At 61.0% G+C, this 22777-nt stretch overlaps 3 protein-coding genes across 8 annotated transcripts; all 3 read left to right on the top strand.

The window, feature by feature from the left end:
- Positions 1 to 75: 75 nt before the first annotated feature.
- On the top strand, positions 76 to 11976 carry USP2 (ubiquitin specific peptidase 2). Of its 6 annotated transcripts, none has more exons than XM_031599830.2 (15): positions 76 to 137; positions 1026 to 1130; positions 2236 to 2310; positions 3772 to 4421; positions 8903 to 8953; positions 9185 to 9308; positions 9395 to 9506; positions 9602 to 9712; positions 9798 to 9862; positions 9942 to 10045; positions 10132 to 10212; positions 10291 to 10369; positions 10473 to 10580; positions 10656 to 10776; positions 10860 to 11976. In XM_031599830.2, the coding sequence occupies exons 4-15, from the start codon at positions 3813 to 3815 to the stop codon at positions 10945 to 10947; spliced, it is 1653 nt and encodes a 550-aa protein (XP_031455690.2). In that variant the 5' UTR covers positions 76 to 137; positions 1026 to 1130; positions 2236 to 2310; positions 3772 to 3812; the 3' UTR covers positions 10948 to 11976. The 6 variants fall into 6 exon arrangements, with proteins under 6 accessions (XP_031455690.2, XP_031455691.2, XP_031455689.2 ...); XM_031599831.2 differs by lacking the exon at positions 76 to 137 and adding an exon at positions 379 to 453; XM_031599829.2 differs by lacking the exon at positions 76 to 137 and adding an exon at positions 387 to 494.
- Positions 11977 to 12331: 355 nt separating this feature from the next.
- MFRP (membrane frizzled-related protein) lies at positions 12332 to 16955 on the top strand. Its single transcript, XM_090123387.1, has 12 exons — positions 12332 to 12918; positions 13094 to 13222; positions 13329 to 13487; positions 13566 to 13785; positions 13866 to 13996; positions 15012 to 15137; positions 15238 to 15314; positions 15414 to 15562; positions 15684 to 15814; positions 16001 to 16135; positions 16279 to 16406; positions 16472 to 16955. The coding sequence occupies exons 1-12, from the start codon at positions 12672 to 12674 to the stop codon at positions 16694 to 16696; spliced, it is 1857 nt and encodes a 618-aa protein (XP_089979513.1). The 5' UTR covers positions 12332 to 12671; the 3' UTR covers positions 16697 to 16955.
- Positions 16956 to 18047: 1092 nt separating this feature from the next.
- Positions 18048 to 20462, top strand: C1QTNF5 (C1q and TNF related 5). The gene is made up of 3 exons (XM_031599634.2): positions 18048 to 18148; positions 18809 to 19041; positions 19483 to 20462. The coding sequence occupies exons 2-3, from the start codon at positions 18816 to 18818 to the stop codon at positions 19998 to 20000; spliced, it is 744 nt and encodes a 247-aa protein (XP_031455494.1). The 5' UTR covers positions 18048 to 18148; positions 18809 to 18815; the 3' UTR covers positions 20001 to 20462.
- Positions 20463 to 22777: the final 2315 nt, after the last annotated feature.

Raw genomic sequence — 22777 nt, 5'->3', positions numbered from 1 at the left:
GGCACAGTTTGCCCTGCTGGGGGGTGACCCCCTCCTGCACCCATCTACGCCTCCATTCCATACCAGAGAACCCTTCTCAGCTCATTGTGAGCTCAGGGTTGCGGCAACCTGTGGCATGGGGAGAGGGGTAGAGTGGGGTAGGTACCAGTGGCTATCCCTGGGCACATGGGCATGGGATCCCTTGGCACCCCATCTCCATCCTTCCCTGCCCGCAGTGTGAAGGCAGCCCTGGCATCCTGCAGGCAGGGAGCATATGGGAGTGAGGTTGGGCACACAACACATCCCAGAGCCACGGGATTTGTGCCACGGGGTGCACTCACCCCTATGGGTGACCCCATAGAAGTCTCTCGGAGTCACACCCAGACGCGTGGCCCTCCCTGTTTCAGGGCTGGAGCTGGGCAGCAGGGAGGAAGATGCCACCATAATTGCATCCCGCCTAATTATCGTCAGCAGGTGCTGGCTGAGTCACGGCCACCGCGGTGCCGGCTCACTGGGTGGGTCAGGCGTCAGGGAGAGGTGCCCAGGGTTGTGCCATGATGTCCCCCCCGTGTCACCATGGGGCCGTAGGGGTGGGTGCACCTGGCCCCCACCCACCATGCTCTTCTCCCTGTGACTTTTCCCAGGACACAAAACCCAGACCATCTCCCCACTCCCCACTTACTCCTTATCCATCCTTTCCTTCCTGGTCCCCCATCTCCATCCCTCTGCCCACATTCACCCTTCACCACCCCTACAACCACCCGTGCCCCCCTAGCCTCACTGCCTTACCGTGGGCCACCTTGGGCTCACGTCCCCTTTAAGCCTCCCTGAAGCTGGAATGCGAGAGGAGCATTTCAGCGCCCTGCGAGGTCAGATAAAGACGCTATATTTATCTAGCTGGTAACCTGAGCCCTGAATTTCTGCTGTGTGGTTTTTACGCGGCCCCGCAACCCTCCGGCACGGCCCCTCCAGACCATTCTCAACTGAGCCCCGGGGGTGATCAGACCCTGCCACCAACTCCCCCACACACCTCTGCTCTGCTTCAGCCCCAGGAAGCACCCCAAGGAGGGAGGACCGACACGAGGCAGCCCCATGAGCCACCGCTCACCCCACACCGTGCCAACCTTGCGCCCCTGAGCGCGCACCCACTGGTGAGTGCAGGGAGAACAGGGGGATGCTGGTGCTAGGGAGGGGGCTGTGGGATGCAAGTGGGACCACTAACTCTGCCCTCTTTCCCCTTTGTTTGGGGTGAACCCATGGGGAAGATGTTTCTCTGTCTCCATAGAGGGTATTAACATAGGACAGCCCAGCACCATGCCCGGCATCTGGCCCCTGGGTGGGCAGAGCCATGTCCCGTGCACTTCCCTCCAGGGTCCCTGTTTTTTTTTCCACCTGCAGACCTCAAAGCAGTAACCTTGGGGCTTCCATCAGGGTTCCCCTGTGGGATTTGGGGATTTTGCTGCCTAGGGGTGGCCCTGGAGCAGTGAGCAGCCAGGTGGGGATGTGTCAGCACAGTGACACCTGGCTGGCACATGTGCACTGAGCTGGGAGCGTTCTCGGGCTGTGACTGCATGGGGAAAGCTCCCCCACCTCAGCTCCCTCCCAGCACCCTCGGCCTTAAACCAGATTGGAGCAGGCAGGGTGCTCCACGCGGGGTCCCCCCCATTGCCTCCTCAGTGGCAGCATGCTGGGAGTTCTGCAGTAACCTCCAGGCTGGGACATTGCGTCTCAGGGCACAGGGACAAGGCTCACAGCCTGCGTAAGTGAGAAGCAGCTGAGCCGTAACACCTCGGCCAGAGCCAGGGCTGTGTAAGCTGAGCTCACCCTGGGGCTCCGCAGCCACCAAGGGGGAAAGCTGCCACTGGGGCCACCAGTGCGAGGCCTCCAGCAGAATGTCAGCCTCCTCAATGCCTAGGAGACCCATGGGGATTCCATTGGGAATGTTGGTTGGAGCAGGATGTGCTCCCCAACACGAGCATCCCCGTGGTGCTCAGACCGCTGTGTCCCCTCGGTGCTCATGGCCACGTGGCCACAGACCGGACATTCCCGTGCCTCAGTTTCCCCAGGGAGGATGATGAGGGTGCAGGAGGCTTGACTCAGCCATTCCAGCCCCAGGGCTTTGCTATGCATCAGAAAAGCTCAGCATTATTATTGGGCAGGGAGGGGCCAGGCAGGTCAGGGAGCGATGGGAGGAACCGGGGTTTTCTCACACCCCCTCAGCTCCTCGGGCTCATGGCACACTCTGCTCTCCCGCAGCCCTGGGGTCCACAGCGATGTGACATGGGGACAACACGGTGCAGATCATCCTAGCAGACACAGCAGCCCTACATGGTAAGACCTCTCCTCCCATGATACCAGTGGGTTCACCACTGTGTCCAGGGCGAGTTCCCCTTCTGAGCCCCACATCCCTGCACATCAGCTCCCCACATCCCCAGGGCAGACAGTGTCCTGTAGGGACTAATCCCATGGACTGGAAAGCCCCCGTTGGAGCCACAGGGCTCCAGCACCCTCACCCCAGTGCCCGTGGGAGTGCTGGTTTTTGGCTGGGTCCCACATCCCCCAGCAAAACCCCACAGTGTGCATTGGATCCTGGCTGGTGAAGCAGCTCTCCACTGGCAGCCTCTGAGCCAGTGCTGGCACGGATGTGCTGAGGAGAGCCGGGTGTTGGTGGTGTGTTTGCCTGCAAGGGGATTATTCACCCCTCGGCCTCAGTTCCCAAACAGGTCTGTGCGCTCTGGCTTGCTCTTGCTTGTAAATAGTTTCCTCTTGCTGCTCCCTCAGCAATAGCAGCCGGGACACAGCCCAGGGCTGAGGAGGGAGGATCCCATGGTGATAGCACTCAGTGACCATCCCCGGGCCCAACTCTGCCCTGCATGGCAAAGGCAGGGCCAGGCTCCATCCCATCACCTCCACGCTGCCTTGGAGTGGGGCCAATGCCCGCCCCATTGGGGCTGGGAAAAACCTCTGAGCTGGGGTCATCTCCTGGGTGACAGGGGACTCTCAGAGCCACACGAACCACTGTCCAGCCAGGGAAGGGACACGAGGCAGCACAGCCCTGGGACAGGTAGGGGACCTGCTGTCAGCACAGAAGAGAGCTGTCCTCCCTGTTTGCTCAAAGCTTGGGGAGGTTTCTTGCTGCTCTGTCTTTGACTCTGTGCTGGTTCCTTGTTTGCTCTGGGTGCCTCCATCCCCCTCCTGTCCCGTGCATGGGTCTCTGTGTGGCAGAAGCCACCCCTCCCCATGGGACCCAGTGCTTGGCTGTCACCCTGCCCTGCAGGCTGTCTGTGCCTGGAGACAGGGACATGGTGGCCACCTCCATTGCTGAATTATTGATGGCAGGCAAGCAGTATGGTGTGGCAGGGAAACAGGCAGTATGCTGCAGGAAGGTGACCCCTGGCTGTCCCCACCGTCCCCAGTGCCCCCTGGTAGGTGGTGGCTGCACTTGGCCCCAGGCACCATACAGGGAGCAGGGATGGATGATGAGGACTCCTGTGCTAACAGCTGGGGGACAGCATGGCAGCAGTGCTGTGGCAGAGGCATCAACTGACCACAGGTGCCCACTGCCATGCCCAGCACAGCCCTACTCCAGTGGTGTCAGGTGCCCAAAGGCACACAGTTGGCATTGCTGGTGTTTCCCTGATGCCCCAAGGAGGGCTGGTAGGCACTCTGTCACCTGTGTCCCTGCAGCCTCCTGCTCACCCCTCACAGCATCTCCAGGTGGGGGTCTTGGGGTGGGCACTCTCTGGTGTCACCCATAACCCATGCAGCTGAGCCCAGGCCCTTCTCTTGCAGCCGATGCCTCCAGCCGAGCCCTCTGAGCACCAACCTCCAGCATGTCCCAGCTCTCCTCCACACTGAAACGGTACGTTGACTCGTCCCGCTATGCCGAGAACACCTACAGCAAGATGCCCAGCGGCTACAGCTCCTACACCTCCTACGGCTCCACCTATGCCTATGCAGACAGAGACAAAATTGGCTTCAAATCCAGCTACCTGCCCTCCCCTCGGTACCACCACAGCAGACTGTCCCCAACCAGCGGCTATGACAGCGGCCGCCTGCCCCTGTATCCCGACTCCAGCATCCGCCTGAGCCCCGCTTACATCCGCACACAGCCGCCGGGCGGGGGGCTGAGCGGGGGCTCGTGCTACTCCTTCACCGGGACCCCCGGCAGCCCCTCTGGCTATGTGTCCACCTCCACACTTCTCAGCCGTCGCAGAGCCATCAGCCACTCGGACCTGGTGCAGGAATTTTCGGGGCTGCACACTTCGGATAGCGCCTACGCATCCAGCCCCAGTGCTCTGTACCAGGCTGCCACGCGCTCTGACTACGTCCGCGATTACCTGGAGAAGAGCAGCCACTGCAGCCTGCCCTCCAGCCCCTCCAGCAGCCAGCTCTGTGAAAGGGATGATGGTTATGGCAGCACGCATGGCCCCGACCCCATGGTATGTGGCACGCGGTGGGATGGTGACTTGATGATGCCAGTGGGGTGCGTGGTCCGAGTGGGCTTGTGTGGGGCAGAGTGGTGGGATCAGTGTGGTGCAGGGATGGTGCTGTGCAGGGATGCTGGAGTCAGTCTGTCAATGACTGCAAACCCAATGGGTGCACATGGGAACACTTCTCTGCAGTGCTGGCACGGTGGCATGGCATAATCCAAGGCAGCACAGCGTCACATGTGGTGGCACAGCATCACGCCTGGTGACAGGCACTCGGGGCTCCAATAGGCACTGTACCATCCCCAGAGCCACGGCCCAAGGCACGTGCAGCTATCATGCACTCAGCCCAGCTCTGGTGTGCACAGCAGCGCTGGTAATTTTCCACTTGGGTCCCCTTCCAAGATCCCTCTGGCTCTCACTCTCCGTCCACCCCATGGTGGAGGTTGGTCCCCCCCAGTGCAGGGCCTGACCCCCAGCTCCATCCCAGTGCTGTGCACCCAGCAGGAAGGATAAGGGCTGGGGGTGTCACTTGTGCATTCCCAAGAGCAGGATGAGAGGCTCCTTCCCTTCAAGCCCCACATCCCCCCCTATGCCCACACGCCTGGGAGAAGTGCTGTGGGAGCATTCTGGAGGTGCCATGGGACAGCAGACAAGCAGGGAGCTGGATCGCTGACACCAGCTGAGGTTTCCTTGGCCTTTAATGTGCACACCTGCAATTTTCCAATCCTATGCATTTTTCCCCCCATTCCCAAGCAGGGAAGTGAACGTACCAATCATAAAACAAACTGCAGGTGCCTGCGGTCACGCCAGGTGCCGGAAACATGTGCACCCACTGCTACCATTGGTTCTGCCCCATTACACAGCCTCAGGGGCAGCACTGCAGCCAGGGCAAGGACGGGGCTGTCCCCACGCCTGCTCCCATCCCCTTACCCAGGCACCTTGGCATCACATGGAATGGAGGAGCCTGGCAGCTCCATCTGTCATCCTGTGGGGTACAGGGAGGTTTGTGCAGCTGCAGCGAGCAGAGAATTCATGGTGCCAGGAAGGAAAGGAGCAGTGCTGTGCCACCCCATTAACCGCCTTGTGGGGACATAGGGTCAGGAGGCCAAAGCCAGCCACAGAATCACCGGCAGCTCTGCACAGCCCCATCCTGAGCAGCTGATGGCTCTGGCCCTCGGCCAGTCCTGCCATTGCAGTGCCAGCTCATGGCAGAAGGTCACTGCTGCCGAGGGGACAACTAGGACAGGTTGCTGGCTCCTTCACTTTCTGTCTGCAGCCTTGCCCCAGGAGCCTGCATCCCTCTCCAGCTATAGGAACAACCAAAGTCACTGGGGAATGAGGTTGGTCATCAGATGGGGCTGATGCCACCCCTTCTGCCATCTAGCATCCTGGGGAGTGCTGCACCAGCACCCACACGGCACCTGAGGTACACAGCAGGCTCAGTTCTGACCCCAAGCCAGGTGCTGAGCTGCAGGGCAGGGTGCTGAGCCTCAGCCCTGGGGTGCAGCCGTGCCCCACGTGGGTGAGATCATACTGTGGGGCACCCACTGATCCCAGCGGGGTGTGCACCCCCGTGTGCACACCATGTCCCTGTGTGTGTACAGTGTACACAGCACAGGCTGTGTATATATATATACACGAGTGCAGATTACGACAGGGCTCCTCTTGTGATGCAAAAAGCGCTGGCCCTGCAGATGAATAACGCTGCAAGATGCCTCCTCAGATATTTTTGCTGATGCCAAAAATAGTCTCCTTCCCTGCTCCCACCCCCCCCCCCCAATCCCCATCTTCCCCTCCAGTGGCTAGGCATCGCGGGCAGGGCAGGCTGCAGCTGCATCACGAGGGGTCCAAAAAGCACTGCTGGTGTGGGCTGGGAGCATGCTGGGGGCTGGCAGGGGGCAAAGCAGCCTCACTCCATGCCTGCTACATGACAGCCCGTGGAAATTTCCCTGTGCAGGTGGCCAGGACACCTGGGCATGGATGGTCAGAGGGGTGAAGTGGAGGGATACAGGATGGGGAAGCAGGACGGGGATGCAGTTTGGAGATGCAGGTTGAGGATGCAGGACAGAGAGCTGGGCTCGCTGCCAGCCTCCTCACCTGCCCTTGCTGCAGGGGCAGAGCTGGATCTCTGCCTGCTCGGTGCCTCAGTTTCTCCAGTGCTCAGAGGGGAGTGACTGGGGGGGTCCCTGCTCCATGCCTTGGTGAAACAAACAAGTCTGAGAAACACCCTCTGAGCCCAGTGCTAATGCAACCTCCTTCCCCCCCTGCCCCGCAAAGGGGTGCTGCTCCCCGCCTGCCTCTCTCCCCACACTCCCTCCCATAACACTGTCCCGTGAGCTCCGCATCCCATTCGGATACCCTGCAGCCCCATTCCATGGCTTGGGGGCAACTTTCGATCCTCTGGGAGCCCCGGGGACGGAGGGGGCCGTGCCGGTGGTGCTCCCCACGTTATGCCGTGGCGGTGGCGAGACGGAGCCCTGGAGCTCAGCGGACATCGCACGTGTCCTCCCCGAGGTGCCGCGTCCCCAGCTCGGCAGCGGCTGCGGGCACGGCCGCCCCTCGCGGGCCCCCCTGGCTCAGGGCTGGCTGTACCACGCGGTGCGGCGGGGGCCGGCCGTCACGGAGCCCTGCTGCTGCCTCTCCACCCATTTGATGTCAGAGCCGCTCAGGTGCCGTCAGCCCCAAAGAGCCGGCATCGGCTCCGGCACCGCGACCGCTCGGCCACGGCGGTGCTCCGGCCCGGCCTGACCCCATACCCTTACCCTCGGCCGGCCCGAGGAGAGGGGACCCTCCTGCCCACCCCCCCTCGGCCCCTCGTCATCTCGCTTTGCTCGCGGGGGGCACCATGCGGGACTCGTACACGGTGACGCTGCCCGAGGAGCCCCCCGCGCTCCCCGACCTTCACAAGGAGTTGCGGCCCCGCACCTCCATGCCGGGCTCCCTGCTGGTTTCCACTTTCGTCGGGCTCGTCCTCAACAAGACCAAGGTACGAGCAGCCCGGAGGATGGGGGGCCGAGGAGGGGACGATGGGGAGGGGGAATCTGCTGTGTGCTTTGGGGAGCGCGGGGCTCCCCGCTGCCCCTCAGGGTGCACGTTGCTGCAGGATGGGGTGCGTGGTGCTGGTGCCCATCGATGCCACCGGCGCTGGGGGACGGAGCCTCCGGAGCAGGGAGCAGGAGGGGAGGTGAAAGCACGTGGCTGTGCACCAGGGTCCCTTGGCCAGCGCTGCCCTGGCCGTGACCTTGGCCCCATCCCATGCCCCCGTGGCAAGGAGGAGCTGGTGGCCATACAGCGTGGTGGTGGCGTCACCGGCACAAGTGGGAGCAGTACCAGGAGTGGGGACGCCCAACGCAGGCACAGCAGGGCCATGGAGGTCAGGGTCTGGGCACTTAGCTAAGTTGGGTTTCTCCAGCACTTTGCTGGTGAACGGGTGGAGCAGGGCGGCCCGCATCCTGTCCCCATCCCCGCGCCTTGTCCCCTGTCCCCCTCCCGCAGTGCAGCCTCAGGGACTCCCCAGCCACCGCCGCTGCCGCGTGAGCCAGCTCTGCTCCGCCGCCTGTGAGCCGCGCCGTGTCCTAGATAAAGCCCCGGCCGGGCGAGGGGGATTAGCTGGAGTTGAGTCACCCAGGAAAGGGAAAACGTGGGGGGGGAAATACGACCTTGGTGTAGCCACGGCTATGGCATCGGGGTTCTTGTGCATCCCTGCCCCATGGGAAGGGATGAGGGCTGTGGGGCCATTGGGCCAGCTCTCTGCTATAGGCACTGGCCCGCATGCAGAGCACCCGAGCTGCCCAGCAGAGCCACGTCTGCCCGGCACGGGGCACCTGGGTGCCCACCGGTGCTGTGCCCCTGCTGTGGGTGATGCCTGCATCATTGCTATGGCACACGTGTAACTGTATCTGGGTTATTTTGGGCTGCTGTCAGGGCTGGGTGCTCAGCACCTCCCACACGCGCACCAGCTGCTGCTATTTTGGAGCTGACGGGCCCCCTCCTCTCCTCCTCCTCCCCCTCCTCACGCCTGGGGAAGGACCGGGAGCTGCGGCCGTGATGGGCACAGGTCGGGGAGGCTCACCCTGTCACCGCCCTCTCTGGACTTTATCCCACAAAGCAGCCGTGTCTGTGGAGGGTGGCACTTGTGTGGGGTGTCCTGGAGGGATGGGCAGCAGTGGGACACCCCCTTCAGCCATAGGGCAGGCATGGAGCACGGCCACCCACAGCTTCCCAGGGTGTAGGGTTGGCAGGGAGAGGCAGGGGGTGGCCAGCTTGGCCTGCAGGGCATAGGGCAGCAAGAAGGACTTTGAGCCCTGGGAGTCATCCCAGGCCAGGCAGCTGGGTGAGCAATGGGTCCTCAGGCTTCTACTATGCATGGCAGTGCCAAGAGAGCCCGGAATGCCCCTGCATGGCCATGTGGGGCTGCCCCACAGCGGTGCTGGTGGCCCCACGGGCTACTCATAGGCAGCCTGTCTCAGCCCTACTCCTTCTCTCTGCAGAGCTCCAAGGTGGTGCAGGGGCTGACTGGGCTGCGGAACCTTGGCAATACGGTGAGTGCTTGCCCTCATGTGTGGGCACAGCCCCAACCCACACAGTGCCATTCTGTGGGCACGTTAGGGACCCCAGTATCCACTCTCCCAGTGGTGCAGGTGGACAAATGCCTTCCCACTCTCCCCCCTTCTCCATCCCCATCCCCTGCCCACCCGTCCCAAGGTGCCCCCCTGCCACCACCCGCCTTCCTCCCTCCGCCTTACGTTGCCATGGTTTTCTGCCTCCCCCAGTGCTTCATGAACTCCATCCTGCAGTGCCTGAGTAACACCAAGGAGCTGCGGGATTACTGCCTGCAGAACCAGTACCTGCGGGACCTCAACAACAACAGCCGCATGCGCACCGCGCTCATGTCAGGTATCTGGGGTGGGGGGCAGGATGAGGACAGCTATGGGGCACATCTGCCCCCTCCCCGTATTGCTGAGCTTCCTCTCTGCACGCAGAGTTCGCAAAGCTGATCCAGCTGCTCTGGACCTCATCCCCCAATGACAGCGTGAGCCCCTCCGAGTTCAAGACGCAGATCCAGAGATACGCCCCATGCTTTGTTGGATACAAGTAGGGACTGGCGGTGTGGGGCTGGTGGTGTGGGCCTGGTGGTGTGTGCAGAGCCCCCGGGGGGTCTCTCACAGCCATGCCCCTTTGCTTTGCAGCCAGCAGGATGCACAGGAGTTCCTGCGCTTCCTCCTGGATGGGCTGCACAGTGAGGTGAACCGCGTGCTGGTGCGGCCGCGGGCCAATGCTGACACCCTGGACCACCTCCCGTAAGTGTGGGGTGGGTGGTGGGATGGGGGTTGGATGCCCGTGGGATCCAGCATTGCTCAGCAGCTCTGTCCCTCTGTCTCGCAGTGATGATGAGAAGAGCCGCCAGATGTGGCGGAGGTACCAGGAGCGGGAGGACAGCCGTGTTAGTGGTGAGCATACAGGGAGGGGTGGGGGCAGGCAGGGGGCTGAGGCCTGGAGACTCACCCTTCTCCATCCCCTTGCCCCCAGATCTCTTCGTTGGGCAGCTGAAGAGCTCACTGACCTGCAGTGAGTGCGGCTACTGCTCCACAGCCTTTGACCCCTTCTGGGACCTCTCCCTGCCCATCCCCAAGGTGAGGTGTCCCCGTTCTTCCCTGTCCCCCTACCCCACACATTGTGCCCCATAAACCATGCTCCTGACTGTGCCCTCCTCCCACAGAAAGGCTATGGGGAAGTCACCCTGATGGACTGCCTGCGGCTCTTCACCAAAGAGGACGTGCTGGATGGGGATGAGAAACCGGTATGGGATGTGGGGTGGGGGCACAGGGAGTTGCATGGGTGCAGGATGGGTCCTCACTGTACTGCTCACTGCCTGCAGACGTGTTGTCGCTGCAAAGCCAGGACGCGGTGCACGAAGAAATTCAGCATCCAGAAGTTCCCCAAGATCTTGGTGCTCCGTATCCTTTGTACTAATAAAAGGGGTTGGTGGGGCTGGTGCAGGGTGGCAGCTCTTTGCAGGCTTCCCTTTGCTCCCCATCTCCTTGACGTGCCCCCCCAAAGACCTGAAGCGCTTCTCAGAAGCCAGGATACGAGCCAGCAAGCTCACCACCTTCGTCAACTTCCCACTGAAGGACCTGGACCTGAGGGAGTTCGCCTCACAGAGCTGCAGTAAGTGCTTGGGCTGTGGGGGCAGAGCTCAGAGCTCACATGTTGGTACCACTGATCCTCACCCTGTCCCCTCAGACCACGCCATTTACAACCTCTACGCCGTCTCCAACCACTCGGGCACCACCATGGGGGGACACTACACTGCCTACTGCAAGAGCCCCATCTCCAGCGAGTGGCACAGCTTCAATGATTCCCGGTGAGGCTGCATGGGTGGCACGGGGAGGGGGACCTCGTGTGGGCACCCCATTGCTCATAGTGCATCTCCCCATATCTCTGCAGCGTCACCCCGATGTCCTCCAGCCACGTACGCAGCAGCGATGCCTACCTGCTCTTCTACGAGCTGGCCAGCCCATCCTCACGCATGTAGCCGGCCCCCTGGGCACCCCTCAGAGCCTCCTACCTGGATTTTGGCACCCCAAGAACAGTAGAAAGCTCCAAAATGAGGGCAGAACCCAGGTAGCCCCGGTGCCTCCGGGCCGCTGGTGTTTGCTTTTTACCCTGGGGTAGGTTGTTCTTTTTTCTTTCTGGTGTGTAATAAAAACACTGAGCAAGGGCCATGGGGCTGCCTGCTCCCACCAGGACCTTGGGGACACCCAGAGTTGGGTCCCTTCTGCCATCTTTGTACTACTCTGCCATCCCCGAGGATCCACAAGCCTCCTCCCAGCTCCTCCAAACCTCCTGGTGAAGGATTACAGCTCTTTGGTCACCTCCATCCCACCTCTATCTGCTTTCTGATCGGCCCAGGACTCACGGCCAGGAGGGAGGATGATGTTTCATGGAGTTTCTTTCTATTTATCACGGACTTCTCTCATCCTGGAGCATCCCTCCTGGCTGCCCAGGGACTCACGCCGGGGGGACTGACCCACCTCCTTATACGACGGTGCCTTAAACCATTTCGGGGCGCGGGAGGCCCTTGGGGTGCACAGGGATGTCCGTCCTATGGGGGGTGGGGGGGGTGGGCAGCACCTTTCCAGTACTGGGGCTTTCCTCCCCTCTTCACCAGGAGCCCCATGGGGTGCCTAGAGATGCTCACCTAGCCCCACTGCTCTATCCTGCAGCTAGCAAATGCCAGTGGCCTTTTTAGCCTTTTCTCTAATTTATTCTCCTCCCCATCCCGCCCTGCCTGAGGTGCAATGGGGGGGGACATGCAACTGACCCAGCACAACCCCAGCCCCAGTCCAACCCAGCACCCATCCTGCTTTGGGTACGGGCTGAGCCCCCCTGCCCCAAGCACATCCCCCAGGGGCATCCCGGTGGGGCTGGGGGGCAAAGGTGGGTCCCGGGCTGGGGCAGTGCTGCAGCTCGGCAGGTGGCTTGTTTACTGTGTAAGCAAGATGGGCAGGATGTGTCTCGTACAAGGGAGACTCGTGTAGGAATAAATTTTAGCTGGAACAGAGTGCTGTGTGTGTGTTGTTGGCTCAGGGCTCCAGCAGCGGGAGGGAAACTGAGTCAGAATTCAATCTAGAAGGAACCATGGCACGGGGCTCGCCTGCAGCAAGTGGATGTGGTGGCTGTGGTGTGTCCATGGGGCACAGGGAGCCTCTCCTCCTCCTACTGTGCCCATGCTCTGCCCCCAAAGCCCTGAACAAAGGCCTCTTTCTGCCCAGCTCAAGCACAGACCTGTGGCATTAAAAGGCAGCAGGAACACGGGCAGCAGCGCTCAGACATCAGCAAGGGGGGACAAGAGGGAAGGAGGGGTGCACACCCAACACAGCCCCTCCAGGACTGCCCCACTCCCACCAACACCTGGAAAGCCATGTCCCCAGCCCCTGGGGCAGTCTTCCAGCTCTGGTGCGAGCACACTTTCCCCTTTAAGATGTGGGATCTCCGTGCCAGGGCCTGACCTCGGCATCCTCAGCTGAGCTGGATTAACGGGGCAGAGGGAAGGGGCCCACCAAGGGAAGCAGGGCCTCCCAGGGCTCCCCACACACAGCCATAGGGCTCTGTGGGGCTGAGCACACGTGGGCACAGCCAGCACTGTATGCGATGGGAGCATCCAGAGAGCAGTGGGTGGAGGGACATGCAACCACGCTGGGGAGCAGAGCACTCTGGGGGGGCTTTTAAGTGCTCTGTACCAGGAGTGCTGCTACCATGAAGGACTTCACTGAAATCACGCTTTGCCCCGAGGCTCTGGAGCGCAGTGAGGTAGGGCTGGGGCAGGGGTGCCACCTGATGGGTCTCCACAGTGCGGTCCCCACAGTGCCACGCACCACTGCTTTCGTGCAGACTGAGTTCTGCAACCCCGTCTTTGAGGGCGAGGAGCCCCTGGCAGTGCCTCCAGCTGAGAAGCCACCGGACGAGGATGGGGTGGGAGCCACATCACCCCAGGATGCCCTCGGTACCTGCATGGGGTTTGTACATGCGCCCGTGTCTGTGGGGCCGCTGGGAGCCCACCCATGGGGTGCTCCCTGTGGGGGTGTGGGGATGCGTGGGGAATTGCTGGCATCCTGGGGTGGCACAGGGCTGGGGACATGGCAGCACCCCGCTCTGCCCTCTCTCCTCGCCCTCCCCAGGCCGGCAGCTCTGGGTGCAGGCGGGCTGGCAGTACCGTGCCGACTGCAGGTTCACCTGGCTCTGCGTGGCTCTGATGAGTGCTGTTCTCCTCTTCCTCATCGCCCTCCTGCTGGGCATCGTCATCCACCGTGAGTGCTGTGAGCAGGGAGAGTGGGGGGGAATGTGTCGTGACTGTGGGGCTGGATGGGGTTCCAGAGCTCCCTCCCCACACTACATCCATCCCCCTTGGCGCAGAGCTGACATCCCCGCCACCACCCCACTCCCCGGCTGCAGCCCTGCCCGCCCGCAGCACCGCCACCACCACTGTGGCACCCAGCCAGAGAGACCCCCAGGACCCCAAACCCTCCACCCCAACCCATGGCCAACCACCTGCAGCCAGCACTCCAGCACCGGGTAAGTCCCCATGCGGGTGACACACCATGGTGGCCACGTCCCCATGTCCCTTAATCCAAACCCATTTGTAATATGCAGTGTGTGGTGGGATCCTGCGTGGCCCCGAGGGCTCCTTCAGCTCCCCCAACCACCCCGGCCCCTACCCACCCCATGCCCTCTGCATATGGCACATCGAGGTGGCAGCTGGCATGGCCATCCAGCTGACAATGGATGCGTTCAGCGTGGAGGGCACCGCCTCCTGCCTCTTCGACCGGCTGGAACTCTATGAGGAGCAGGGGACCCGGGGGGGCACTGCCAGGTAGGGCTATGAGCACCCAAGGAGGGGGTGGCATACCCAGGGATGGTGCAAGCAGTGCTACTACACCACTGTGCCCCCAGGTTCTGTGGCAGCGTGGTCCCCCCAACCTTCAACAGCATCTCCAACCACCTGCGTGTCACCTTTGTCTCTGATGGCAGTGTGGGGGCACCAGGCTTCAGTGCTCGGTACCGTGCTGTGGCTCCCAGTGAGAGTGAGTACACCATGTGGGTTGGCCTCAAAATATCCAGGGGTATGGGTATGAATGTGGGTATGGGAATGGATATGGGTATGGGTGTAGGTATGGATGTGGGTATGGGTATGGGAATGGGAATGGATGTGGGTGTGGGTATGGGTATGGGAATGGGTATGAATGTGACTATGGGTATGGAAATGGATGTGGATATGGGTATGGATGTGGGTATGGATGTGGGTGTGGGTATGGATGTGGGAATGGGAATGAGTATGGGTATGGATGTGGGTATGGGAATGGGTATGGATGTGGGTATGGGCATGGGAATGGGTATGGATGTGGGTATGGGAATGGGTACGAATGTGGCTATGGGAATGGGTATAAATGTGGGTATGGATGTCGGTATGGATATGGATGTGGGTATGGGTATAGGTATGGATGTGGGTATGGGTATGGATATGGATGTGGGTATGGGAATGGGTATGGGTGTGGGTATGGGTATGGGTATGGGAATGGGTATGGATGTGGGTGTGGGTATGGATGTGGGTGTGGGTATGGATGTGGGCATGGGAATGGGTATGGATGTGGGTATGTGAATGGGTATGAACGTGGGTATGGATGTCAGTATGGATATGGATGTGGGTATGGGTATGGGAATGGGTATGGATGTGGGTATGGGAATGGGTACGAATGTGGCTATGGGAATGGGTATAAATGTGGGTATGGATGTCGGTATGGATATGGATGTGGGTATGGGTATGGATATGGATATGGATGTGGGTATGGGTATAGATATGGATGTGGGTATGGGTATGGATATGGATGTGGGTATGGGAATGGGTATGGATGTGGGTGTGGGTATGGATGTGGGTATGTGAATGGGTATGAACGTGGGTATGGATGTCAGTATGGGTGTGGATGTGGGTATGGGTATGGGTATGGGTATGGGTATGGGTATGGATATGAATGTGGGCATGGGTATGGATATGGATGTGGGTATGGGTGACCAGCCTGGACAGCTGCACTCACTCCACAGAGAGCTGTGCATGGGATGAGCACTTTTGTGACCAGGGGCTCTGCATCCACCTGGGCTTTGTCTGTGATGGGTTCCACGACTGCGAGGATCGGAGCGATGAGGCCAACTGCAGCGTGAAGCACAAAGGTGGGATGACAGCATGTGACTCCCCCAGCCCCAAGGAGGTGATGGTAGAGGGAAAAGGGGGCACAGCTGCCATATGTGTGAGTGCTGTGTGTGTCCCCAGAGTGCGGGGGGCCGCTGACCACCCTGGAGGGGCACTTCTCCACCCCGAGCCACCCCCAGCCATACCCACACCAGCAGGTGAGAGAAGGGTTGCTGGGAGGAGAAGGAGGAGGAGGGCAGGAGGAAGGAAGGCCATGCCCCTGCCTGGCTTCACGGCTCTCATGGGTGTCCCCACAGCTGTGCCTCTGGCAGATCTCCGTTCCCCTGGGTCACATCATAGACCTGCACTTCCACAACTTCAGCCTGGAGTCACACGAAGACTGCAGCTTTGACTTCGTGGAGGTTCACGACAGTGCAGGCACTGGGACTGCCAGCCTCATGGGCAGGTGTGGGTCCTGTGGCTCAGCTGGGGAAACTGAGGCATGGAGCGGGATGCTGAAGTGAACCAGAAGATGAGGTTTAGGGTTCTGCACACCTAAAGCCCTCTCTTGCCCCATCTCCCTACAGGTTCTGTGGCCACCAGCTGCCACCTACCCTGACCTCATCACGCCACGTCATGACAGTCCTCTTTGTGGCAGATGAAGGAGTAGCAGACACCGGGTTCTTTGCCACCTACCAAGCCCGCAATGCCACAGAAAGTACGTAGCCAGGCAGGGAGCAGGGTGCCAGCAGGGGCTGTGTGGTCTCCATCCTTAGGGGTTTCCAAGGCCTGGCTCAAGGAAGCCCAGGTTTTCCCCCACCTCTGACCCTTCTTGAAGCAGGAGCTTGGGCTGGAGGTCCCCTGGCTCTCTTCCCACTCCCATCCCCATCCCCTGCTCTGGCAGAAACCTGCAGCCCCGCAGAATTTTCTTGTGGCAACGGCGAGTGCCGGGCGCTGGAGTCCGTTTGTGATGGTTGGCACGACTGCCCCGATGGCACCGATGAGCTGAACTGTACTGGGGTCTCCTACCCTGCATTTGGTGAGTGCCCACGGCTGGGGGATGCCCCCCAACACCCATCCCATAGCCACCACCTACCCCAGGAGCACACCTGGAGACCATCAGACCCTCAGTGATATGTAACCCCTAACTCTCACCCTAACCCTGCACCTCTCCCTGTGCAGGCTCCATCTGCGAGCCTGTGGAGGTGGAGATGTGCCTGGGGCTGGGCTACAATGCCACCTCCTTCCCCAACATCTGGCTGGCCATCCCAGACCAGGCGGGAGCTGCCGAAGTGCTGCAGGACTACCAGGTGAGCTGCTGGGCTGCAGGTGGGTGCTCTGCACCAACATTGTGCTCACTGCTTCTCTCCTGCAGACGCTGATGGAGCTCGCCTGCTACCAGCACCTCCGCCTGCTCATCTGCAGCCTCTTTGTGCCCAAGTGCACACCAGATGGGGGTGTCCTGCAGCCCTGCCGTGCTGTCTGCCTGGCTGCTGAGCTGCGCTGCCAGCACTCCCTGGGTCTCCTCGGCATCCTCTGGCCCATCAACTGTAACATCCTACCCGACTCCAACGACCCTGTGGAGTGCTTCCAGCCCTGAGATGGCGAGGAAAGAGGAGTGCCCCAAACCTCCCTTCTGCTCCAGCTGTGAGATGTCCTGCCCTGACGCCTGCCAGTTTGCTCTGTGCCCAGTTCAGTGCCCAGATGCCATGGGCTTTTTGCAGGATTGTGTTCTCGAAGAGGGACTCTGAGCCCTCAGCAGCAGAGCTGTTAATGCTCCGTGAATGGAGCAGGGCTGGGCCAGGGTGAGCCAGGCTGCAGGCTGTCCTCCAGCCTCAGAGCCAGCAAAATAAAGAGCATCAGCAGCTGATGAAGTGATGGAGCAGGAGGTGTGTTTGGAGAGGGTCTGCGTGTGGGTCCCACCAGATTATACTGCAGAAATGGAAGCATGGGCTAAGAGAGGGAAGCCAGGAGCATGGGCAGGAATAATAGGGCACAGGACTGTCCCAGTTGCAGGGAGGACATGGGCTGGTTGCTGTGCCCTCAATAGGATGGGGGACTCCAGGGAAATGGATGGGTGTTGGAGAGTGTCATGCAGGCATCTCCGTGGTGCAGGGAGCAGAACGCACTCCAGCCAGGGCTCTGTCCTTGCTGGCCATGCTGGCACCAAGCCACCCCACTGGCCACAGCCTGACAACACCCTGTGACCATAAACCAGCTCCCAGCTGGCCAAAACAAACAGCCCCTTCACACCTGGGGGAGAGTAGCCAGATCCCATGCAAGCACCCAGCTTTTTGGGTATGTGGGCCAGGAAGGCTCAGCCAGCAGTGTCACCCGCACCACTGCACCCTGCGGCATCCCTTGGATGCACTCGGTGCTGGAACAGATTCAAGGAGAGCTGGGAGTGCCTTGCAAAGCCCAGCACCATCCCAGCTTCGTCACATGCCTGCAGTCTCCCTGCCTGCTGCCTGCACCTGCAGCCTGGCGCATCCCTGAACCATGCAGCACCACGCCTGCACCCTCTGCAGCCCCCACGGGTGCTCCTAGTGCTGGCACTGCCACACTGTGTGTGTCTCACTGTTCCTCTTGCCTTATCCCTTCTGCCAGGGACAAAGTGCCAGCCAGGGCATCACACACCTCTAGGACTCGCGCTCCCCTCTCCAATTCTCTCGCTCTGCTTTCCTTCTGTTTTCTCTCATATTCCCCATTCCATCGTGCTGTCCTGCTGCCCAGATGCCTTCAGCGCTGATGATTCTCATCCCACGCCTCCCCTCGCCCTGCTGGGCTGTTTGTCTGGCTCTCCCTTCCCCCTGCTTACAGCGCTTCCGACACCGCGGGATTATTTTTCTTTTTCCCCTTGTCTTGTAGTTTTTGGCTCCCGGGGCCCGTGATTTCCTTTGGAGTTTGGGAGGAGAGACGTGGGGAGGAGAGGGGGGGGGGGGTGGAGAGGCAGCCTCTCCTCGGGCCTTCGTCAGAGCGAAGCGGTCAGGAAGAGCCGCAGCCATCCCAGCGGAGCACAGCGGGGCGTGGGGACAGGAGCTGGGGGACTGCGGTGAGTAGGGAGGCATGGACACAATGGGGTCCCAGCTCTGGCACTGGGACAGAAAGGAGCCACATTTCTCCTCCTTTTCCTCTTTGCTGTAGCCGTCACGTCCAGGAGAGGGGAGAGAGAAACTTCATTAGGGCAAGGCCATGGGGAAAGGGCTGGGGGCTGCGCCGGGGATGGGAGGGCTGTTGGGTGGTCCCAGCACAGGGGTGGTCCCAGTATGTTCCCATGCGATGCTGCAGCCCTGGATGGCTGTATACAGGGAGCTGGGTGGCTCGGAGCAGGGAGCCGGCCGTGGGGATGCTGCCAAGGGCAGGGCCACGATGCAACTGGAGCTCCTGAGCTGCCGCCCCGCCACGCACTGCTGTCTACCAAAACCACAGCCCATGCATGGTGTCAGCTGTGGGCATCTTGCCAGCGGTGCCCACTCGGCACCCAAAACCCCGTGTCAGCACGTGTGCACTGTTATTGCCTCCCCTACCTGGTCCCCTCCTGTTTCTGGCACCGGTATCACCACGGTTTGGGTGGGCAATGGGGATGCTGCAGCAGGTGCAGGCAGCGCCTGCCAAAAAGGCAACTGGGAGAGAATTGAGGGCAGCTGCAGGGTGCCAGCCTTCTGAATTGGTGCCCACAGGAGTGTAACCTGTGTCCTGTGCCCCCTCCCAGCCCCTGCATGGCAGACGAGATGAAGCAGCTCTTCCTTCTCTTCCTCCTCGGGCTCATCAGCAGCTCTATGCAGATTGAAGACAACAAGATCCCCAGGCAGTGCTCAGGGCAACCAGGCATCCCAGGCACCCCAGGCTTGCATGGGGGCCAGGGTCTGCCAGGCAGAGATGGACGAGATGGCCGGGATGGGGCGATGGGGATGCCAGGCGAGAAGGGCGAGATGGGCCCACCAGGTAAGTAAGGGGTCATGTCAATAGGGGACCCTCGCCATGGGAATGAGCTTGTGTCTGAAAGCTGGCACTGCCCTATATTGCCAAGCTGGGAGGAAATCCCACAAAAATGCCCCTTTCGTGCTGCCACTGCCCTACTTCTGCATGGATGACCCTCCAAGAGTCAGCAGCTTGCTGACACCAGCACCGCTGCGTTTCTCCCTTCTTTCCACTTCCTGCTTCAGGAACCCCAGTGTGGGTACAATATCCATTCCATGGTTCCTGCGGGTTTATCTCCTGCCCTTGTGGGGTATGCTGCATCCCCAGATAGAGTGACAGCACCCATGGGATGCTGAACCCCGCTGGGATGGGTCTGGGCAACTGAGCTGGGGGAGTTCAGATGGCAGGGGTTGCGCTGGGAACAGCAGCTTCAAGGTTACACTGTCCCCTCTGTGATCCCTCCAGGAGCTCCCGGACCACGTGGGGAGATGGGCAGCCCCGGCATGGATGGCATGCATGGTGAGAAGGGGGCACAGGGTGAGTGTGCAGTGGCCCCCCGCTCCGCCTTCAGCGCCAAGCGTTCCGAGTCCCGCAGCCCACCGCTGGCCGACCAGCCCATCCGCTTTGACATTGTCCTGATCAATGAGCAGGGCCACTACGACCCCAACACTGGCAAGTTCACCTGCGAGGTGCCTGGCCTCTACTACTTTGCTGTCCATGCCACTGTCTACCGCTCCAGCCTGCAGTTTGATATCATGAAGAACGGGCACACCATCGCCTCCTTCTTCCAGTACTATGGGAACTGGCCCAAGCCCACCTCGCTCTCTGGAGGGGCTCTGGTTCGCCTGGAGCCCGAGGATGAGGTGTGGGTGCAGGTGGGAGTCGGGGACTACATCGGCTTCTACGCCAGCGTGAAGACAGACAGCACCTTCACTGGCTTCCTCGTCTACTCCTACTGGCAGAACTCTGCCGTCTTCGCCTGAGCGTGAGGCTGGGGATGGGGACCCCATGGGCACCCCTTGGGGATGGGATCTGGCCATATGGGAGCCAGGATGTTCAGCATCCTCCCCTTGCTCTACTGCGACTTCATAGCCTCGTGCCAGGCAGGGGCATGCTCTCCCTGCCACCCCATGCAGCTCTGTGCCAGAGCTAAGTGTGATCGTGGGCACCCAGCTTTGGGGCTCTATGCCCATGCCGGGGAGCTGCAGTGACCTGATGGCCACATTGTCCCTGTGCACGCAGCATCCCCCCGGCCCGCTTCTTCCCGCGGGCTCTCTGGCCGCTGGCACGGCGAGGGGCCCGTCCTGCCACCCCCTGCCACGTCCCACGGTGGGCAGCCATCCTGCCCGTGTCACCCGTGTCCCCGTCCTTGTCGCTGTCCTCCAGCCGCCCCTCTCCTCCTTCACCCGCAATAAAGGGGTCTTCATCCCTGCGCCTGCTGCTGTTCGGCCCTGCCTAGGGGTCGGAGGGGAGGCTGGCACCGCTCGGGGGGCTGCACGGAGGGATGCCGGCTCGCAGCGCGGGGAACAGGACGCCAGCAGGCAGAACAGCCAGTGGGAAGCCACTAGGTGGAGGCATCGGCATCCCTTTGCTTCCTCCCTCCCCGTGAGCCTTCCCCTAAATCATCGAGGGGAGGGGTTGGGGAGGGACTCCCCTCCCAGACCTCTGATCTCGGCTCCCTGCAGTGCGCAGTGATGTGTCCGGGGGTCGCTCCTCGCAGGGACCTCCTCACCCCCCCCCCGCCCCCCCCCGGTGCCATGGGGGCCCTGACCGGGCTGGGGACACGGAGGTTGGGCAGGGGGAATTGTTGCCCCCCACCGTGTCCAGGATTTCGGGAGTTCGCCAGCCCTCTCCCATCCCGGGATGCAGTGTGAGAGCAGTGATCCGCTGGGAGAAAGGTCCCTATTTTTAGCCGTGGAACGAAAAGCTTCCTCATTCCTGCCCAAAATAGGTCCTGCGGGGATAGGGGACGAGCAGGGAGGGGGCTTTTGGCTGGGGGCCGAACTCCTTCACTCGGCAGCCGTGCTGCCCATCAGGCCGGGGACAGAGGGACGAGCAACCCCACAGTGCAAGGAGCGAACCCTCCAGACCTTGGGACCGCGCAGGGGCCCGGAGCCAAGGGAACATCGCTGCATCACACCTGAGCACACAGAGCACAGCGGTGCTTGTGGGACCACCCACAGCCCCACAAGGACTTGCAGAAGCTATGGGGCCAGGGGTGAGGGCTCGCTCCCCATGGGAGCCCTGCAGCTCCCTCCCAGCCCCAGCCGCAGGGTCGGGTTGCAGCGGAAGCGGCTGTTTGGGTTGAAGATGGCTTTTTCTGTAAGCAGAGCCGCTCAGGGATAAACAACGAGGCAGAGCAGATCGATGGTCGGAACTGTCTATTCTGAGAGGAGGAAAATGACTTTTCTTGGGATGAGGCCAGGGGAGGTGCGTGGGGGCTGGGAGCATCCTCCAGGCCCTATCATGATGCGGGGAGCAGCGCTTGGTGCAGCAGCTCTGGGCTCTGCTCTCCTTGAGATGCTCTTTTTTGCCTGGGTGCTTTGTATGGGGTCAGTGGGGGACTGCTGGGACCCCCCCGAGCAACATAGTGGTGTCCACAGCTGCCTAGGGAGGGGGACAGGGAGGGGTTAGGGTTATGAGGAGCCACAAAAGGCTTTAGTTGGTGGCAATACCTAGCAGCTCCTAACGAGCTCCAGCAGCTGCCCCTGAGGAAGGAGTGGCCATAGCCCCTATTCCAGCTGCACCCAGGTTGGGGAGGGACCACCACCCCTTTGGTCAGCAGGAGGGTGAAGCTGCTATAAGAGGAGGATGAGCAGATAAGCCTTGTTGTGCAGCTGACAGAGGTGGCAGCTGGAACAGAAATGTTTATTTAATTAAAAAAAAAAAAGAAGTGCTGGCAGCCCTTCCCAGAGCAGCACTCTGTTTCTTGGCCACAGTAAGGTCACATCTCCAGCTGGAGGCTTGGGCCCAGCAGGGCTGGGGCTGCAGCAAGAGTCCGGGGCTGCCATGTGCAGCATGCAAGAGGTGTTGGCTGTGTGTGCGCCCTGAAGCTGCAGAGGAGGTGGAGATGCCAAGTGGATCAATCATCTCCACCAAGAGCCCAAACCTTCAACTGCAGGAGCAGAGTATGGAAATGCCTTCAGTGGCAAAGGCTGTGCTGGTGACTCCTGGCTGACCTGGTAAGGAGAAGTTCAACCTGGGAGAGGGGATGGGGGCTGTCCACAATCAGGGGAGGATGAGGTGGGCAAGTAAAGGGCTCTAGTGTGCAACCAGGGGGTCTATCCAGTGCATGCACACAGCAATTCCCACACCAGCACTGTGTGAGTTCTCATGGCTGTGCTGGGAAACAGGCTCCTGCTAGGGTATCCAAAGTGCCTGTAGAGCAGTGTGAGGACAAACAGGAGGGTCCTGAGGGCTCTGTGCACTGGTTCCTGTGGGAATGGGAACCACTTCGATATCTGGCAACAGCTCACAGCAGCAGGTGGCTGAGGAGCAGAGCTCAGGTGGGTGAGCCCCTACAAACCAGAGGAGCTGAAAGAAGGGGACAAGACCAAAGGAGGACCCAGCTGGGGGCTTCAGGAGAGCAGACACTGTCTTCTTCAGGGATCTGCATGGGAGAATCCCATGTCCTGGTGAGTAGAGTGGGACCAGCAGGTCCAGGGATCACCTCCTCCAGGCTCAAGTGATGTTTTTATCTGCACCCCAATGAGATGGAAACTCTGGGAAGGCAGCAGGGAGTTTCCATTCATGATGATAT

Source organism: Phasianus colchicus, chromosome 23, assembly GCF_987193195.1.
Source record: "Phasianus colchicus chromosome 23, bPhaCol1.hap1.1, whole genome shotgun sequence".
Classification (NCBI taxonomy): Eukaryota; Metazoa; Chordata; class Aves; order Galliformes; family Phasianidae; genus Phasianus; species Phasianus colchicus.
This window is presented reverse-complemented; position numbering and strand designations above follow the sequence as displayed.

What these genes read in the sequence shown, in the direction of transcription:
- USP2 (XM_031599830.2), top strand. Translation starts at nt 3,813, where the DNA reads ATGTCCCAGCTCTCCTCCACACTGAAACGGTACGTTGACTCGTCCCGC. An exon ending in CCCCAAGATCTTGGTGCTCC is followed by an intron (nt 10,370 to 10,472) that starts GTATCCTTTGTA and finishes GCCCCCCCAAAG; the next exon opens with ACCTGAAGCGCTTCTCAGAA. An exon ending in CACAGCTTCAATGATTCCCG is followed by an intron (nt 10,777 to 10,859) that starts GTGAGGCTGCAT and finishes ATATCTCTGCAG; the next exon opens with CGTCACCCCGATGTCCTCCA.
- MFRP (XM_090123387.1), top strand. Translation starts at nt 12,672, where the DNA reads ATGAAGGACTTCACTGAAATCACGCTTTGCCCCGAGGCTCTGGAGCGC. An exon ending in GCTGGGCATCGTCATCCACC is followed by an intron (nt 13,223 to 13,328) that starts GTGAGTGCTGTG and finishes CCCTTGGCGCAG; the next exon opens with AGCTGACATCCCCGCCACCA. An exon ending in AGCCATACCCACACCAGCAG is followed by an intron (nt 15,315 to 15,413) that starts GTGAGAGAAGGG and finishes GTGTCCCCACAG; the next exon opens with CTGTGCCTCTGGCAGATCTC.
- C1QTNF5 (XM_031599634.2), top strand. Translation starts at nt 18,816, where the DNA reads ATGGCAGACGAGATGAAGCAGCTCTTCCTTCTCTTCCTCCTCGGGCTC. An exon ending in GGGCGAGATGGGCCCACCAG is followed by an intron (nt 19,042 to 19,482) that starts GTAAGTAAGGGG and finishes TGATCCCTCCAG; the next exon opens with GAGCTCCCGGACCACGTGGG.